The 21,430-nt window shown below is 35.5% G+C and overlaps 1 protein-coding gene across 3 annotated transcripts in view; it reads right to left on the minus strand.

The window, feature by feature from the left end:
* Positions 1–2,018: 2,018 nt before the first annotated feature.
* The window catches only part of LOC124357045, a 72,760-nt gene continuing 53,348 nt past the window's right edge, over positions 2,019–21,430 (minus strand). For all 3 annotated transcript variants that reach the window (XM_046808441.1, XM_046808440.1, XM_046808439.1), the window contains 3 exons: positions 6,081–6,288; positions 5,269–5,481; positions 2,019–3,552 (listed from right to left, as the gene is read on the minus strand). In XM_046808441.1, the coding sequence (XP_046664397.1) occupies positions 3,199–3,552; positions 5,269–5,481; positions 6,081–6,287 (774 nt within the window). In that variant the 5' untranslated portion in view covers position 6,288 and the 3' untranslated portion in view covers positions 2,019–3,198. The remainder of the gene's footprint in view (positions 3,553–5,268; positions 5,482–6,080; positions 6,289–21,430) is intronic.

Genomic DNA, 21,430 nt, shown 5'->3' on the forward strand with positions numbered 1-21,430 from the left:
AATCCTCATTTAATTCTACCTATCATATCTAAGGATTTTGTAAAAACCTATCACTATTAGATTTAGGAGGTTCACAACATTATTGCACGTGCTCCCCTAAATTGAAAGGCACTCCTAACTTATTTACTTTGTTTTACCAAATAGAATAAGCACTCTTTGTTTTTCACCCTTCAAATCCTAATTATTTGGCTATACCGCTAATTGGTGATATTTCACCTAAAAAGAAAAATGTAAATAAATTAATAGTTCTATATCATTAACCATATTATTATATTAGTTTTCCTTGTAGAAATTTACTTTGAAAAATGTGTACTACATAAATAATTTTTTCATAACTAAGAGGCATTGGTGGAACGTCAGCAAATTCCTAAACATGTTACCAAGTCTCATATCTCCCTGCAGGATACTACAGGGAACCCACTTTTAAATGGCATACCTAAGGTACATGATAGTAGTTGGGGTAATATCTTTCTTCTACACTACTCATAAATCATTCAATTTCAAAATTTAAAGACCATGGGCAAAGAGCTGAACCAAAGACAGAAATGTGTACTACATAAATAATTTTTTCATAACTAAGAGGCATTGGTGGAACGTCAGCAAATTCCTAAACATGTTACCAAGTCTCATATCTCCCTGCAGGATACTACAGGGAACCCATTTTTAAATGGCATACCTAAGGTACATGATAGTAGTTGGGGTAATATCTTTCTTCTACACTACTCATAAATCATTCAATTTCAAAATTTAAAGACCATGGGCAAAGAGCTGAACCAAAGACAGAAATGTGTACTACATAAATCATTTTTTCATAACTAAGAGGCATTGGTGGAACGTCAGCAAATTCCTAAACATGTTACCCAGTCTCATATCTCCCTGCAGGATACTACAGGGAACCCATTTTTAAATGGCATACCTGAGGTACATGATAGTAGTTGGGGTAATATCTTTCTTCTACACTACTCATAAATCATTCAATTTCAAAATTTAAAGACCATGAGCAAAGAGCTGAACCAAAGACTATAGTCAATGCAGTGGCAACACACGCAATCCCCGAAGAAACAAAAATTCAAGACGACAATGTCTGCACAAAAGATTATGTGCACTGTCTTTTGGGATCGGAAATGTGTTTTACTGAATGATTTTCTCCCAAGAGATGAAACAATTAATGCGGAAAGGTATTGCGAAACCTTAAGAAAACTAAGGCGGGCAATTCAAAACAAACAGAGAAGAATGCTCAGTAACAGAATTGTGTTGCTCCATGACAATGCTCGGCCCCATGTCTAGCGTATCATGTCTAGAATTCAGTCTTGTGACTGTACCTCGCTTGATCTGTACCCTCACTCAGAAGTAAAGACAGTTATTAATAAATACTGTGTGACTTATAAATAAATACAAGTCCAATGAGAATAAATACAAATCAGAACATGTCCATTACATTATACAGTATTTTTAAAATCTCAAAATGATAATCTAATAATCAATTTCTTAAGGGTTTATAAAAAATTAATTACATGTTTATTAACTTATAAATCTCAACTTTTAGTATTCTATAAGAGACATACAACAAATGCTGCATAACAATTTTTACTGTCATTATTTTTTGAACAACTTATTATTCATATTGAATAACTTCTCAGAAAAGTAAAGAAAGCTTGAATTTTGAACTGTGTTTTTCTCCATATTTTTGGTTATTACAATCCACAAAAAATATTGTTCTTTCACTCACATGGACAAATACTACCCAAACAGCAAAATATTGTTTCCTACGTAATATAGGTGTATATTTTAATGTGGTAGAAGTGAGATGTTTAGCATGTGAGAGAGGTCGTTGGGACCCGGCTCTGTCAGGGTCTTTCTTTAAAAAAAAAAGAACTATATATGTATGAATTTCTGGTAAACCCCTCTTATGAAAAACCTCCCTACACTGCTAATCCTCTTGAGCTTGAGTGTTGCTATGACAGCTAAGCATTACCTAAAAATTAAATAAAGAATATGTAATAAAATAATAAATCAACTTTATCAATGAAACTTTATTTGAACAATAAAACATAATCTAAAATTGAGAACATTCTAAACAACTGGTATTTCACATAAAGCCCTTTCTTACTCTGGCCATGGCCACGAGTAGCATACAATAATATATTGGTTTTTCTCTAATCAGAATGTAATAAACATAATACTGTACAACAGATACAACTATGGGATCCAATATAATTTCAAAGTAAAATTATTGTTTGATATTCTATGGACTCGGTGGGGAGCTGACTGTTATATGTTAGCAACCAATGTGTAACTTATGTTAGCAACCAAATTTGTTCTCTCAATACATTTCTAGTTATAAATTAAGCAAGTATACATGAAATAAATTATTGAAGTTAGAATGAGGCTAATGAGTTCCAAACGCATTCAATGAAACAAACACAAAACACACATTTTAAATTATTACAATGCATTTTTATGCATCAGTCTTAAAACTGAAGAAACAGGATATCAACATAAATAAATTAAAGTAACAAATAAAACAGCCTAACACACAATATTTAAATAGCTTTTTAACAACATTTTAAGTAGGTTGGAAATATTCATATTTCTTTACTAATTTGATATATATATTGGTTTTAATTTATAAAAGCTTTAAAAATTGTAAAACACCACTAAAATAGACACATAAAAGCTTGCTTTATTGATTTTGAATGTACGATTAGAAAGTAATATTAAGTAGTATATGTATATGTACACTAACCGTAACTAATAAAGGCACCCTGCTAAGTCAGGATCTATACAAGATTACTATATATCTCATCACAGGATTTGATTTAACTGACTATAAAGGTTAGTTCCAACAATCTGAACTAACATGGATAAAAACAGACCATAAACTACATTTGTTCAATAAAACAACGGTTTGAAGATGTTTTAAATTTATCACTCCACAAAACAGTAAGCAACCAAATGATTGATTGCAAAAAAAGCGGTATTATTTTGTATGTTAAACCTTTCTTCAGTTTAACTGAAAAAGGAACTACCTGCTACTAGAGACTACTCTATATGATATAAATGGTATTAATATATTTACATGATGTAATATTTTGAAATACTAATAATCAATATAAAAATGTCCTTGAAAAACAGCTATATACATAAACTTACAAACACTAAAAAGTGACTTAGATTGTACAACGGGATGGTAGCAGTCTACAGCTCGTCAGAGTGGTCGGGACTGGACGATATCGAAGCGTCAGGCAGCACGGGGAGTAGTGTTTGTAGCGAGAAGTATCGTGTGCGATCCCCCGGCTCAACACTGGTTATGTGCTGGAAGCAGCAAGGCTGTGAGATGTGCGATTTCTGGGGCAGGGGCTGTACCGCTTGCTTCTTCTTGGGCTTCTTGTTCTTCTTGGGCACGGAGAGAGAGATGTTCTCAGGGTCCGCGGTGAGGCGATCAATGTGCTGCCACATCTCCTGCGCAGCCTCCACACAGTCAAAGCTGAGCCCAACCAGTTTGGTGTGGTCGGAGGACAGACACATCGTGTGGAATGATGGACCCGAAACCTGCAATTAGATTGGCCTGTTAAGTATTGCAGTGTATAAACATCTACATAAACTTTTTGTAAAACCTTTTACGTAACATTCTGCTTCAGCCAATAAAACATTTGACTTTTCATAAAATTCTGGACAACATATTTTTTTAGCCACTACTAAGGCTAAGGATAAAAAGATACTCCACCTCTACTTCATGAATCTACTGATATCTGTACTGCTAGTAGAACATAAGCTAGTCCAGTGACTATACAGTTAAATTATGTGGGTGGTGTGTACTATGTTTTAAAGATTTTCCTTCTTTAGAAATTGTCTACACTAACACATTTTTATCAGTACATTTCACCATGGACTCTACCAACTGTCCCCCTTATTCTGTTTGATAAGATCTTGCACAATCCTGAGGCTCAGAATAAGGCAACTAGAAACCTGGTCTTTACTTAATCAGGAGAGAATTAATTTATTCTTTGAGCTTCTACAAGGATACACCATTGTGTAAGTGTTGGTAGAAAAACCCCATTAATGAATCCTTGTGCAAGTACTAATCAACAAATGTCAGGAGAAAAAATAAATCAATGTTTAATTTAATTATAAAACCCTTGACTTTTTTAGAACATTGGGTTTTTTTGCATTTTTTAAAAGTGAATAAACTAACCTTTGATACTTCTTATTGTTTTTATATTATCATTTACTTTAGTTTTTCATGATATAGTCTACTTATGAGCATAGTTTAATTCCTAAGACCATGGCACAGCTTATGTTCTAAGCAGTTATTACATTACAGAAGTAAACATAAAATTGTTTTGTATTCAAAAGTATTTCGGACATTTGTCATCATTATATATTAGGTACCAAATGTGAAAGGATTGTTACACTTTTTGTGCTAACATATAATGATGGCAAATGTCTAAAATCATAAACTTTAAACAAAATAGTGTTTTGCTTTTGTTCATAATTTCATTGGGCATTAGTAGTGCTTTGATATAATTCTGTGTTTCAGTTGATTTAAGTTTTATATTGCTACCTGACTAGTAGTGTAGCTAAATTTATGTTACTGGAAGAAATAACTTGTCGATATGCTTGTTTATGTTATATACACTACAATAATTATTATTATTTTATTAATAATATGCAACAGAATAGAATTTATTAAAAAAAATATATTCAAATATACTCATATGCCGAGATATACTTTGGAAATATAATTGATTAATTTTAGTAACATTTTCAAAGCTTCTATGATGGTGTGACAAAACTATTACAAAAATTTAATTTTTTTTTTCTCAAAATGTTTTTCTGGAGCGGTTATATGTAGAAAAATCTGGCATGTTTCATGTTTAACTTATAGAAGTCTGACATTCAATTAGTTAAACAAAATAAAAATAGAATTTTCTTGTTCAGACTTTGAGAGAATTTAAGAAATTATTATTTGTAGTGCTCTGGTCACATTGGGTAGTGAGTGCCACATCTGTTTTCGTTCAGTTTTATGACAAATATCACATCTTTAACTTTATAAATTTTCCCTTCCTAAAGACTCTAGCAGATATGTGCAAAGCTTTGTCACACAGATAAGAATGCAAGTAGATAAGGAGCTAAAGTAAAAGTTAAAAATAGCCTTTATGTTTAATTCTCTTTGGTGACCTTCTCCCTACTCTTACAACATTAAATTTAAGATATAATTTGTATAACAAGTTCTTAAAAACAGTTGTGACAGAATTTTATAACAACCTTATACGCGGAGAGGTTGTCAATGGTATCACTCCAGAGAGTGAAGCAGGTCCCGCGCTCCGCCAGGAGGATCTGTATCCTCCGCTTGCTCCGACTGCGAGTCTCTCCAGAATCCAAGAGCACCACAGGGATGCCGGTGTAGTGCAGCTCCCAGGGGCTATTGTGGGTTGCAGACCCCAGGTACAGATTGGCCAGAGATCCGCACACGAACACCTACACCACACCAATCTCTTTATAGACACATTTCTCGTAATTTTCTTGTTGTTTACATAATAACTTTTCATTAAAAGCCAGCGTACTGGCAGGCATCTTGATTATAGCCCCAAAAGATTTGTACAACCTTATTTTAAATCGTAGAATTGTGGGAGGTGTCTAATTTTATCGATGTGGTCAATACATACCAAAACGCTTTTTTGCTATTTGTTATTGGTTACTTAGAAAAAAATCACAAACATTTTTGCATTTCATCGATTAAATACACAAAACGTATATACTTTCAAGGAAAAACTAAAGAGTGTTTAGATTTACATTCATTGTGCCTTTAAAATGAGACATCTTCTATAACGCTGAGTTTTAAAATTTTTCTCATGGGTGAAAACTCAGCCATTTTACTACAGCTGGCTCTTATGAAGAAAAGTATAAGTAATATACTTGTTTTTATAAATATAAGACAATTCCTTTATATGGATCAACAACCTATCAAGTGTTGATCATGATAAATGTTACCAATATGCGAGATTTGTGGAGGAAAAGTGCCAACTTTAAGTAATTTCCAGTACTAGCAAGTTTCTGAACTTCGATAAGATGGTTACCTGAGTCTTGAGTCCCCGGAAGCAGCTTTCCACCTGCGCCCGCTCAGGATCCGTTAGGTCGGAAGTATCGACGCTACCGGAGCTGTTGGAGTCTGTGCCTCCGATGGATGACAACCGGCGCCTGGGGTAGACGGCGCTGAGGCGGCGATCGGGAGGAGAATCGTCCGGGTCCCCTAGTGCCGAGCAGGAAGCGTACGGCCCTGGCATCCTGCACACAGAAGTGGCTTCTTGTACATTTGTTTCAGTGACAGTGTCTATGTAGGCAGATGGTGCGATAAGCTTTATTGTCCAAATTGTTGCAAACATTAATGCTTATTTAGTCTACATTTCCTATTAAATTTACAAGGTCGACTCAAGAAAGGTTATTCTTAGTTTTTGCTTTAGAAGTAGATGGGTTAATGTTTACCGATTAAACTCAAGTTTTGGCTCTAAACAACATGTTCTTCCAAATAAGGTCAATTATGAGTTATAAAAAGCCTAACTGGAAACATGTAAAATATAGCATAATTATTAAGATAAACTCTAAAGATACCATTAAGAAATGTATGTTGTATAATTTATAATTAACATAGTGTAAAAATAACACAACTTTGGCATTATTAGTCAATAAATAAAGGATGACTGATAGATTAGTTCACGGAATATCTTGTATTACGCAACTCATGCAGAACACAAAATGGCTGACTGTAGTTGTTTGTGTTTTTATTCTTATTACGAAACAAACAATTCTACAGCCAGACCAGACATCCTCGTTTACGAGGCACGGGTCGAGCGCGGCGCGCTGCAGACGAGAAGAAACGACATCATTACATCCGGTTCACAGCTGCCAGCTGGTTTGGATCCGGCGCCACTTTATTTTTGGTGTTTGCGGTTACAAAGAGTATATTACCTACCACCTAACAAATAATCCCGTGCAGTTCTGCAATCTTTATTACATATGAGAGGTGTGAATGAAATCAACGCCACTAATACTTATGCTGAACAACTTGATTATTGTATACATTCAATGTTTCTTTCACGTGCTGTTATAACAGAAACGTTTGTCTCAAAAATACTTTTTAGTTGTGATTTGGTGGCTAGTTTTTCTTCTTGCCTATAACATGTATGTTCTGTATACTATGCTGAGTGATGGAAGAAGTAATTATTTACTCAGGGAAACATACATGGCAAAACCTGAGTTTTCCGTTTGTGGAATGTTTAATTCCAAAATGTACCATTACAAATTCGTCCACCCAACTTTTGACGAATTTGTTTCATTTTATTGGTTTAAAAGCACACGTAAAATCTAATTAATATTGGTAAAGGCATCCCTCAAAGAATAGAAAGGCAAGTAAAAGAGACTATGTTCAATCTTTGCACGAGTCTGTTTCTCTTCTGTTGATTGTACATCTTTTCAGTCTACTCAGTTGTTTTATAGAAATATTATGATTGATATGTTCCTCACAATTCATTAAACAGGGGTGTGGCTGGAAAAGTTGATCAGATCCCTCTCAAAGCCGACTTAATGAGTCCCAGAAATCTAGTGTATTGTGACGGTTCCACGCACACACTGGCAAATATTAATTTAAAAATAGGTGAGTCAACAGTTGTGTCATTACAACTAGAAAGGAACCTAGAATTAATCTGTCTACTCAATTCTTGCTTTCGCACTGGTTTTAATGAGTAAATCGACCCCAAAATTTGATTGAGCTTTTGACGAATCGTAAAACGGATTTATGAGGAAGGCTACAATAGGTGATATAATTAATTCCTCACAGCGCTTACTGAATGGCATTGGCCTCAATACCAACGTCAAGGTACTGAACCTTCCTTATTGGCAGATAAGTGACCGGGTTGCCTTATCGGTCTAGACAATTAAATAGTTACAAACGTGACTTGCCCTCGTAAAGGTTAGTGATGCCTAAGAACGTGCATTCAATATCTATGTCGTTTCTTCACTCGAGTCTTTCAAACACAACATCAATGATTCCTAGAGTGCAGTTGCTTGCAGGACCAAGATATTGAATGATGAAAGAATCAGTTTGGAATAGATACGATCGCTTCCGGTTCCGATCGGAAAGTGATGGTGGGATTCACGCCTCCCTGACTCTCTTCTGGTCGCATGAAACTGGTTTGCTTACGGATGTTACTTGCGTAAGCAATCGGAACTAGTTCCGAACTGGACAAGTTAGTTATGTACCTACCAGTTGATGCTGTACCAGTTGAATGCGCGGAGGAGTCGAGGTTATATCACAGGTGTTCAGTTACTACTTCTACACTTACTGTGTTCAGCTAGTCGCTCTCTTTAGTGACGTAGTAAAAGGTACAAAACATATAACAGAGATGGATCTAACAGAGTGAAGGGAACACTTCCTAGAACACAATGAGGCGTTGAGGTACCATCACTAGGAAGTGTTGAAATTGAGACTCCAAAGTAGTGAACTATCAGTTTCAACCAACAAGTAAAACAGAAATAACACGTTTGGCAGTCTAGTTTATTGTGTTTAAAATAAGACTTATTTCCTGACTATTCATTTAAAAGCGCGATGTAAAATAATACATTACTAAAACACTGATTTATTGCTTGTAAATCTATTTGATCCATATAGGCAGGTAGCCTTGCGTTAAAAATCTTTTCCAATTTTCTTTAGGAATGTTATACGAGTTTAAACTAGTGAGGGATAATCTCTTCAGGAAAAGCCTACAATGTTGGTAGCAAAATTTGCTACGAAGTTTCAACCGGAAGACTGGAGTACATTGGGCTCTACTGAAACTGATCTGCTTCCGGTTTTGAAAAGGGGAGTGGTTGTTGGGGAATGGGGATGAAAGGGAGTAGAAGAGGTTGAATGTTCAACTCCTGGACTAACTACATATTGACAATTATTTACGTCTAGTCTTGTAAAATTAGTTTACTTGAGTAATGAATACGACAATTGTTCTTCCTTTTCCAATTAGGCCTTATAAAAATCTCTGGCAAAATCATATCAAAATTTCATAAACTCTGATATCAACCTATCAATCCTGAACGAGTGGTTTGATAAATTTTGATTTAAAGTACCAAATTTGATCAGTCTTAAGGAAATTGTTAGATCAAATTAGGTAATCATTTTCAAATCATATAAGTTATTATCAAATCATCTCGGTTATGATCTAGCTTAATACAATTCAATAGAAAATTAATGAAATATTTTCAGATGAGATGTTTTCAATTATATTTACAAGTATCTCTCTATGTACACTAAATGACGGACTCTCCCTCCAGACCATTTCCAGGATGCAAGCGATCTGCGATTGTTTTCCCTCGAGAGACAATACCGAATAATTACCCTTTGTGCAACGGCGCGGTGCGAACCTCTATTCCTTCCGCTTCTCAGCTGCCTCAGTTCCCGTGTATCCCGGCATCTGTTAATTTATTGCGTCTAGAGGCACTGGTTTGACGGTAGGTGGCCTTTGGTGAAAGTCGGTGGCCAGTTCATCAATCAAAGAAGCCGAAAGTAAAAGTGGCCCTGCACTTCCGCGTTATCGATGACTTCAGTTCGGTGGCCAAGCTCGGATTTCGCGGGTCGCAGCCACCCAGCACTCTCTCCACACCTGACAGGAATGTGGCGTGGCCGTGCATAATTGTAGGCGTTTAATATGCAATTAGTGAAAGTTTCTTGTAGAATTTCGAAAGGAAAACCAATTACCGATTTAATCATATGATTGAAATACGGCTGCGCTTAAACGTTCTGTAATTTCGAAGAATACACTAAAATCCTCGTACAAAAGGCAACTATTTTGTTCCATAAAAAGCAGTATTATGTCCGATGCTTTGATATGTGACCGACAGTGCTTTAAACGAACTGGAATAACCGCCATTGTTAAATCCTATGGTTAAATTTATTTTCTATCCAGCCTTCTATAAAGCCTTCAGCAGTCCAAACTAAATTAAAATAGTCGTCCGTTCTTTAGAAAGATCGTTAAAGAGTGATATGTTAATTACATTTATATCATTTATCATTTAGCTGACTTTGAAATTTAAGAATTGGTGTAGACCTTTTCCGCGGATAAGGCCTAAACGAGTGGTCAAGTGGTCATGGATTCAATTACTGGGGTGGTCAATAGTGCTAAAAAGAAAAATCAGTGTATTTTAAGCGAATATATCTTAAAGCTAAAACTGAAAAAAAACTAGTACAAAATGTTAAAATTTGCACACAGGTACAGAATATATACGTTTCGATTGAATGAATCAAAAGATTTGCTGACGCTCAGCCAATAATCCTTGTGTGAATGTTGAACAATGAACTTGAGGACAGCCAACATTGTAGTAGTTACCACGGTCTCGAGACCAGAGGTACACCCAGCTCGGCTCAGCCGACCCGGCAAGAATGTTAGAGTGGGTGTCAGCTTATAGCGATCCTGAGCAGTTGGGCAATAATGGCGCGCCACCTCAGCTGTATTTATGATGAGTGTTAGGCCCACTTGTGCTGTCTCTCGTGTCGACGTGAACTACACATTATTGGGCATAACAATACCACAGTAATCATAAATTAAACAATAAATACTCCATTAGAATTTTAATATTTCTACGCATTTACGCAATTCTGAAATGGTAAATGTCAGAATATTTTTATACGGTCTCAGGCCAGTAGCAATATATCAAATTGCTACTAACAAGAATACCGTCCTTTTAATAAACGTTACTAACATTTCCACTCCGGCCTTTCATTTTTTCTTAGCCTCACCAACAACTAAGTAACTGTCAAACGGGATCGAACAAATTTCAACATTCGTATAATTGATTTTAGCCATATTATGTTTAATTGAACACTGAATAATAATATGAAAATACCGAATACATTAAAGTTACAGGCACGCAATAAAACAAACTAATTGAAATACAATAAAATAAATATTTATTATTCAGCAAAGATATAAAATATATCGTATTGATACAGTGCAACTAATTTTGTTTTGATGACGTGTCTGTAAGGAAACATAATGGAGTTCCTTACTTATCAATGCGAAAACAAACATCAGGCTTTTACATAATTACAGTTTTCGAATGCTACATTAGAAACTGAAATGTTAACAAATACTTGGTAAAAGTAAAAATTAGGTTTCACTCCGAATGTATCAATCAATTAACTCTACTTAATTTTTAACGAAACTGTAATTTACAATCACACCACTAAAACTATTTTAATAGTGGTAGTAGGAGTCAAGGCTGTTTACTGGATATAAAAATAAAGAAGAATACGTATATCCATACCAATTATGGACTTAGACAATAGGGCATCCTCTTGAAAAAATATCTTCGTGAAACACGATAATTGCTGCAGTTTGATCATTAGAACAGGAATATTTATACCGACGTTAAAAGTTATACATAATCGGTCTTTGTGTCAATAAGATTCTTATGATAAATATATCTAATTAGATTTAATTAATAATAAAGAAATATTTACATTTCTTCTAGTTGTAGCAATTGTAGGAACTGGTGGCACTGGAAACGATACTGTGAAATGGTACAACAAGAATTGCTTTGTGCTAACAGAAAATGCGGAGTTGTTGGCAGCAATCTGCTGCAATGATAAGCTACTGATAACCGTTATCAACGTTTACCGGCAGATGTTCAGGGCTCTGACTTGGACAACAGTTTGCATGTTGTTATCCTGTTGTTTGTAAGGCTGCTATTACAAAGGCAAGATGAGAACGCTATGTTTACTACATAGTGTAAAGGATCTTTTGACTAAGAAATTAATTTAAACATGATAAATACGTAGACAAAGTAATAACATATTTAGGTGTTCAAAGAAAAACTATTGCGGTGCGAACCTTTACTTTTGATCATTATTTAATTACTTGTAAAACTAACACTTTATAATTGCCATATAATTTAATGAATATAATCTTTGAGTGTCCGGATGAAATACTGATTTATTTTTTATTTACAGGAACACTTGCGGTCTGGAATTTTTCAAAATAAAGTTCCATACAAACATTTAACTAGATTAGTTTACACATGATTACTATGCACTGAAGTATCTTTTTCTATTCTACAGATAATTGCATTGTAGAAATTATTAAAATAAAAAATATTTACTTTAAAAGTAGCTACTACAGATTCTATTAACACTCAGCTATTGACCTGGGCGATTTGGTAACATGAAAACATTTTGCATAGCTCAATGAAAACAAGCGCAACTTTTTTGAGGCCGATTACAAAAAGAGAGATATTGCCTAAGAGATTAGGAGTTGAGAACGTGTTTAACAAGCCTAGATCTCCCCTCTGGTTTGTCTATATCCGCCTTCCATAAATAGACAAAACAGCCCGCATCCACTCTCTCCCTAGGGCTCACCCTCGATTGGTAGACGTGTCCACACTCCACTGGACTATGCTTAGCTGTAGCTCGATACAGTGAAGAGAATCATAATATCCTGTGTCGTAAGTCACTCTTTGGTTGACTTGCTTCTATAGTATAATGGCTCTTCAAAATAAAAGATGCACATCTAGATAGCTATACAGTTTCTTTGCATAACAAAAGACATTGGAGAATTGAGCTGAATGTTGTTTCTTGAAACTACTAAAGAAACATCTGACTGATTTAGTGGAACACACAAGAATGGTTTAAATGGTTGATTGACAAAACTAAAATGAAAATTTCTACGCTTCGAAGTTATAATCACAGATTTTGTTAGTCTCTCTTGTAAACAAATGCCAGTTGTGTTTCTATCGCAAGCTTCTGGACTTTTGCAGCGTTAAGGTGACGTTTATTTTAACAAATTATTGCAAAGCAGGTGTTCTCTGACATTTCACAAGTAATTCTGTGTTGACTATACTGACAACACTTGTTGTACGCAGAGAGAAACAATTGATGGAGTTTTCTTTGAGGCAAAGAGTGGAACTTGTGTTTTATCTCTGAAGTTAGAAACATGACTATATTTTCTCCGTGAGTTATCTAACCATTGCTTTGCGTTTTCTAGTTCACACCAAATTCAACTACAAAAGTTAAATAAAACTAAATTTATCAAAAAATATCCTATATATAAAAGCTTATAATGTATCACGTTGGCTGCAGCAGACGCCGTAAGACACAGTAATTTCGTTTCACTAGTACAGACCACTCAGTATACTTGTAGAGTCGCGGTGGTGGTAAACTGAATAAGAGAAGTAGGTGATATGATAAAAAAGTACTTTGAAATAATAAGGTAGGAAGGTAACTGTGTACATTTTACAAGTAGGGTAGTAGCTATTTTGTCTAGCGGGCACGGAGTCTATGTTGGTTGCTCAACAACTGTTCCAATTAGCCCATTGTTGCCGTTATCACCGCGGCTGTGACGCGAAATTGCCCAACAACAACGCCCGCCAGCCTCGCCTAGACCGGGCCAAAGGTCACTGGATCGCTTCCTGCCTGCCGACTTTTGGAGGAGAGTATGTTGGTCTGGATGGAGATAAAACAAGGGTACTGAACTGTGATGTCGTACTGTTGCAAAACACGTTTTTGACTCTACTCGTACAGCAACTCAAAACCTATTGCATACAAACATTAGCAAACCTATACATTAATGTTCAATTTTCACTAAAATCCATCATCGCTTTGGAAATAACGAAAAGCATGCTCTGTACAGCTATGAGTTTCGATTGCATCACCAATTCGACAGAGGACTTATTTTATATGTAAAACCGGCAACACTAACTTTATTGTCATCTAAGTAAAGTGTTGGTAATTTTTATGTGTTAAAATCGGCAAAGACTAAAGGCTCTTCTTTGATAAGATTACAGTAGTGAACTTTTCGATAAGCTGCGTTAACTGCACGAAATAGTTTAAACGAGCATACAAGTAAATTAATTCATACTAGTGCTGAAAGATTTTGCTAGAGTTCAACGTCTCGAGGTAAAACCTTTCTGAATACCAATGACGCAATCTAATTTAAGCGTCATAGGGCGTAGAAGTAAAAAGCGACTTGCATTGTGCGGCCTAATGCAATGTAACTGCCGGCATTCTAACGAGAACCGGCCACAAAGCGTGGCGGCAAATAGAGTGGTCATTGTTGTGGTTAATTCCGAGCCTAGCCGCAACCGCGCTGTGCACGGCTAATCTGACACATTCGCCCATTCACCGCTGCTAAATACTTATTATACTCAACCGTGCAATCAACCATTACTAACCAAACATTCTAACCTCACTTGGTCAGCCACACATTCGCCCATTCACCTCTGCTAAATGCTTATTATACTTAACCGTGCAATCAACCATTACTAACCAAACATTCTAACCTCACTTGGTCAGCCACACATTCGCCCATTCACCTCTGCTAAATGCTTATTATACTTAACCGTGCAATCAACCATTACTAACCAAACATTCTAACCTCACTTGGTCAGCCACACATTCGCCCATTCACCGCTGCTAAATGCTTATTATACTCAACCGTGCAATCAACCATTACTAACAAAACATTCTAACCTCACTTGGTCAGCCACACATTCGCCCATTCACCTCTGCTAAATGCTTATTATACTTAACAGTGCAATCAACCATTACTAACCAAACATTCTAACCTCACTTGGTCAGCCACACATTCGCCCATTCACCTATGCTAAATGCTTATTATACTCAACCGTGCAATCAACCATTACTAACCAAACATTCTAACCTCACTTGGTCAGCCACACATTTCCCCATTCACCGCTGCTAAATGCTTATTATACTCAACCGTGCAATCAACCATTACTAACCAAACATTCTAACCTCACTTGGTCAGCCACACATTTCCCCATTCACCGCTGCTAAATGCTTATTATACTCAACCGTGCAATCAACTATTACTAACCAAACATTCTAACCTCACTTGGTCAGCCACACATTCGCCCATTCACCGCTGCTAAATGCTTATTATACTCAACCGTGCAATCAACCATTGCTAACCTCATTACGTTCTGTAAATAATTTTAACAGTCAGTTTTATTTCGTGGTTTCTAGAAGATCCGATATAGTTTTACACTCGTATAAATATTTAATTTCATTATAACAATCTTAAATTTTAAATACTTATAGCCAGACAATCTATACAATTCTAATATCTATCTAACTCCTATTTGTTCACGTAGTAGTATATAATGCACAATGATACAACTTTAAGTGCTGTGACACCTTACAATTTTAAGCAGTTCAACTTGAATAAATTGAAATTCTGCTTATCGATGTAATTGTTAAATAAATAAAACTATTTTTCAGACTATTACTTAATCCTAATTTCCTATGAAAGGCGACCTGTGGAGACATTCAACAAAACGTACGTACTCACAAACTGTTGTCACGTGCTTCGAGCTAGTCACACTATGACGGAGAGGTAAAAAAGGAACAAAACAGAATTAAATGTGAATAGATGTGAATAGTTTTAAGTTTGAGTGTTAAATGAATACGTATAAACTCTGAAAGTATTTCAACAAGAATTTATATAGAAAGCTACGAAATTATGACCTTTAGGGTTGGTTTTTCTTAAAGAATAGTGTTTACTCCACGATATCTCTCCTCCGAAAACTTATGTAAAATTTTAGGAAACCCCCGTTTTTGGTGTATAACGTTTTTTCTCTCTATAATACATTTATTTTTCGAGACAGTACGTTGTCGGCGAGAGAGGAGAAGATATAATTGTGGCACAGTTCTTTAGATCCTTTCTTTAATGCGCACAGTCTTATTCTTACAATACGAATTATTATTGCCAAAGCTATGACACAACTCCTAATTAGCAATGCAAGAATGATTATCTAGGATTATAGGTGAATTTGTGTCGTGACAAATCAAAACACAGGAATGCCGCGCCACAAGCTCTGTAATCAATCATCAATCATCAGCCGTATGACGTCATCGTAATGCGCTCTTGAGCAAACATTTATTTATGGGAGACTGATGGTTGGTTGGTAAGGTCATGTACAGACTGACGTAACTTTTCGACGGAGTCTTGATAAATAATACACTCACAAACTATGTTATTTCTCATCCCAAGCGTTTAATCTAAAAGAAACACGGAGATACTCAGAAATGACTGAATACTTTAAAAAAAGTAGGATTGATTTAAATAAAAAAAAGAAATGTGCAAATATTTTAGAAATGGGCCTACTATTCCATACTAATACATAACATTGCTTCTGTTTGGAATTAAATTTCATTCAATCTCTTTCCAAGTCTGATATAATTTGTAGTCTGATCTAACTTTAACAGGATTTTTGATACGAATGGATTAAATGTGGTTTAATCTCTTCGAAAGTTTTGACTTTTAAGTTTAGTACTTTTCACTTCTTTTCAAATTCTTATAAATCTTGATTAGTCCTTCAAATGTTATTTGTAAAATTTGAAGGACCGATTAAACTTTAGAAGAATTTGAAAAGAGGTGAAAAGTACTGATAACGAACCAGAGTTAGAACCACTTATACTTTAAATTGAATCAGAGTCTTAATCCAGATTAGGTTTGGATTGCAATTTCTGGAAATAATTCATATTAAAAAATCAAATCCTGATCCAAAATGGTTATAGAGATTATTTAGAAAATATAATATATTACTCAAACACTACACTCTACTTTTTAAAAGTATTAAAAGATTGAATCATTATTCCAACTAGCCGTGATGAGTAGTATACAGGCCGCGCGCCTGGGAGAAGACTCGGGATAGAGTGTCACGACATGCAGATCTTATCAGCTGACTGGCCAACGGCAACCAGCTGTTCCTCGTGACGTCACTCAGGCCAAGGTCTCCAGAAGCCGTCTGACCTTTAGGTATGGAGACATATACAAGGGAGGAGAAAACACGTGGAGAAACTCACCGAGAATCTTGACAGGCTTTGGAATTTTTAACAGATGGATCACAATACAGACTCTTCTGTGACTGTTGTATCATTATTCTTGGAAGATCTCCAGTAGTACATCATGATGATAACGGTGAGAAGATAGAATAGGATGATGGAGCCCAGAATCGATAGGATTATCATATCACCTCAGCGGTCATTTCTCCCGGGATGATTTATAGATATGGTCCGTCTTATCGTATCGCCCTCCAGTTTATACAAGATAAGTTATCACGCAATACATGAACCCTGCCCAAACAAGCCCCTCCTTGAGGTTAACGCATCCTTATCTGGCCCATAAGGGACAAGAGCTATCGAAAAGCCTCCCCAAAATTGTTTAAACAAATCAGAGAAATATTTTGTTGTGGAAGTTTATTCATAATACCATTCGATTTAATTTATTAGCATCAAATTTAACCAGTGAATGTAAAATTAATTTTTGTAAAAAAATCAGTAGGCCTAGTTAAAAAATAATTATACTTTGTGATCGTAATAAACTGTACATTAAATGTAGACTATAATAGAAGAACTAAAGATCATCGCTTAAATGTATCTCACAAATATAATATAGATTTTTACAAAAAATAAACCACGAAATAATCATAAAGCTTTTACAACTTCAAAATTACAAAGAACTAACTACATAAAAAATCAAACATATTGAAGATATCAATTTAATAAAAAAAACAAATTCTAAAGAAACTATAATAATTTATTATTAGAGATATAGCCTCGAAAAGTGTTTGATAAATATGTATAGAATAATAAACCGTTTAAAACGTTTTTTGATCTTTTTTATTTCGTACAATAGTACCTGGTGATGAATTCCTAGAATTTGAAATGTACATTGTACGAAATAAAAAAAAGATCAAAAAGTTTTAAAAAGGTTTATTATTGTATACATATTTATTATTGGTTATCGCAGGTACTATTGTTATTCCCATGTCAAGAATCTAGACTATAAATATAACACACATAATTCATTCATTGGTGTATTTTTCACGTTTAAAATTGTTCTCCTCTGCTCACGAAGAAACTAGGGAATTATATGTAAGAGAGGGGACTGACTGGTATTTCCCTTTAATTTTATGCTATGCAATCTATTACAATTATAAAAACAAAATATAAATCTTTGGAATTGGACCTTATGCGGAATTCTATAGGGGCCGATGGAATCGGCACCGCAAATTGAATACCGCGCTGAATTACCAATTCACCACGGCGCAGCGGCGCGACGAGGTGTGAATGTGTGCGGACGCGAAGTGACGCAGACGCGACAACACGACAGAACCGGTGCGCTTAGTAATTGATGACGCTTGTGTGGCGGCGAGGCGATCTGATGCGTCGGAATGTGAGACGCGCCGGATTGGCCACGGGACGGGGAAGTGTCACACGACAAGGGGGACGTGCTTGTCACACGCTGCTGATCAAGGGAGTTTGGAATTGAAGATGTCCCAATGGTGTGGCATTTCTACAAGATCAGTTCTGGAATTAATTGCCATTATGATTGCCACCACACACGTAAAAAACTTGATGAGGATTTGAACAAACATCAAACAATCAAATATACAGGTGTGAGCAAGATAGGGCCACGCAAATTTTCATTTGTGGTCACACTGCTGAAAAGCTTGATGAGGATTTTATCAAATGTAAAACCATCAAATATACAGGTTTGAGCAAGGTAGGGCCACACAAATTCGTATTTGTGGAGATACTGCTGAAAAGCTTGATGAGGATTTGATCAAACGTAAAACCATCAAATATACAGGTGTAAGCAAGGTAGGACCACACACATTCACATTTGTGGAGATACTGCTGAAAAGCTTGATAAGCATTTGATCAAATGTAAAACCATCAAATATACAGGTTTGAGCAAGGTAGGGCCACACAAATTCGTATTTGTGGAGATACTGCTGAAAAGCTTGATGAGGATTTGATCAAACGTAAAACCATCAAATATACAGGTGTGAGCAAGGTAGGCCACGCAAATTCACATTTGTGGACATACTGCTGAAAAGCTTGATGAGGATTTGATCAAATGTAAAACCATCAAATATACAGGTGTGAGCAAGGTAGGGCCACGCAAATTCACATTTGTGGACATACTGCTGAAAAGCTTGATGAGGATTTGATCAAATGTAAAACCATCAAATATACAGGTGTGAGCAAGGTAGGGCCAAACAAATTCACATTTTTGGAGATTCTACTGAAGATATGATCCTGACTGCGAGCACAAAATATACAAGTTGTGGAATGTTTGCCGCAATTTTGATCCTGATTACAAGAACCAAAAATCCAATGTGTGCAATGTTTGCTACAGATTTGATCGTTATTGCGAAATACAATGTCAGATATGTGGAACATTTGTCCAATTGGAATATGTGTAGTACAGTTTTTATCATGATTGTGATCACAAAGTCACATTCCTGAAATATTTGATAAAACTATGTAATAAAAGATCAAATATGCGGAACTGAAGCTGTAGATATAAGCCTCACCAAGTAAGATACCGTATCTTATTATGTGATACAGATTGATTAAATTGTAACCCCAAAAAGTCCTATTATAAATCTAAATGGATTTATGAACCATCACATTTTAAGAGGATGGGGTGATGTTCTAGTTATAGAGATGCTATAAAGTTTCACACTGATTATTGTTTCTATTTACGACTCAATAGTCTTAGAAAAAATGTGATTAACCATCATCATCAAACTACCCCACAATCCAATCATGTGGTTGGTAAGTACAGGAGAGGTAAGGGAGGTGATTGATAAGTGTTGGTAGAGCTTTGTAATGATCATTTATGTAATAAACGTGAGTCGATCATCGGCAGTTAAAGGCAAGTAAAAGATCCGTTACACTAAAGACTTTAAATAACGGAGAGATACATCGGAATTTCGGTACAGCATGATGACAATATTAAAATGAAAAGAACCATGTGGCACAGATCTACATAGACTAAAATACAAGTAAACGTGCTCATTACAAACCGTTACTAAAGGGTTTCTACTGAAACCAGAGCATTACATGTTCTCATTTAGTCCTTGGGTTTCGTCATAGTATTTGAATAAGTTTACAAGACCACAGAGCATTTCCTTGGATAAAAACTGGAACATATTACACCACCTGTTCAACGGCCAGTGTACGGGCATTTACATTCAGGTTAGGCACACCGCAGGCTATGCTGTCGGGTCGTAATCGTCAATTTCCAAAGAATTGAGCCAACCACGTTCGAAGAGCTGGAAGCGATCTCAGGGACCAACAAGCCTATGACATCATGAGCTTTCACACTTAATGGACGTGGAAGTGCGGAACTGCTACGTGCGGGTGATTACGCTAGGTACGTTTATGTCACCCTAATTATCACATCCGTCACAGGCGATTAGCAGACGTGTCTGTTGGGAAAAGAATCACTGTTTCTGGTCATAGAGGAAGCCAGGAAACAGAAGCTTATAGTTAAATAATGAAAAAAGTCTGTAGCATTGGAGTTATTTTCCCGTACTAGTTACCTTTTATCTTTCTTCACATTCACAAAAGAATGGCCGAAAATAAATGTTTGTGGGGGAAGAGGTTATTATCATCCATGTGAATTTGAACTGTTTACGCCTTACAATCCGCTCCGTGCCATATTTATAGTAAAATAATGAAAAAAGTCTCTTGAATGGGAATATTCTACGGTATTGGTATTAGTTACCTTTTTCTCTTTCTTCTTACTCAAAAAAGATTATGAATGGTTGGAAATAAATGTTTGTCTGGATAATGTTATTTTCATCCTTGTGAATTTTAATTGTACACACTTTAAAATCCACTCAGTGCTATGTACAACGACTAAATATCCAAAATAATGAAACATGTTCCGAAAAACAAGCTTTTTATACGTTCTTAAGGGTTTAACATTTAAAATATCTATTTTAAATCACTGGAATCAGGAAAAGTGGCGAACTAATGTTTTCTTACCCATTGGGGCTGAGTATAGAATTCTTCTCAACCTGTCCTAACCTAATATGGCCTTATCTAACTTAACCAGACATTATCTAATCTAACATCACCTAACCTAATCTAAGTTTACTTAGGCCAGCATTGTTTTAAAAATAAAGCTCGTAGTTTTTCATGTCAACCAGCGTAAATCATTTCTGCAATAATATTTTTAGCATGAGTTATAAATAAGCTATATTGATACAAAAAACTTAAAGTTTCTGTTTGAGTCTGATTCGTCTCATACTGTTAGACTCGGTAAATGTATGGGGAGCTTTTCAACAGCGTACCATTGGCATGCACATGCAGTTACAACTATCAATTGATTAATTAATACTAATACTTGTGTTTAATTTGACAAAATAGATACATTTCTCGACATTTCATTGTTACAAACTTGTTTCGAAACTATTAAAAAACAAATTTATTAAATAAAACTATGAAGAAAACATTGAAATACAAACAAATTAATCGACATTTCGTTCAGTTAATATACTGCATGTGCGTAATTCCGTGGTGATGTAGTTTGCATTGGTCAGTTTTTGAAATTCTACCCATGTTCTC

The sequence above is a fragment of the Homalodisca vitripennis genome, chromosome 3, assembly GCF_021130785.1.
Source record: "Homalodisca vitripennis isolate AUS2020 chromosome 3, UT_GWSS_2.1, whole genome shotgun sequence".
NCBI lineage: Eukaryota > Metazoa > Arthropoda > Insecta > Hemiptera > Cicadellidae > Homalodisca > Homalodisca vitripennis.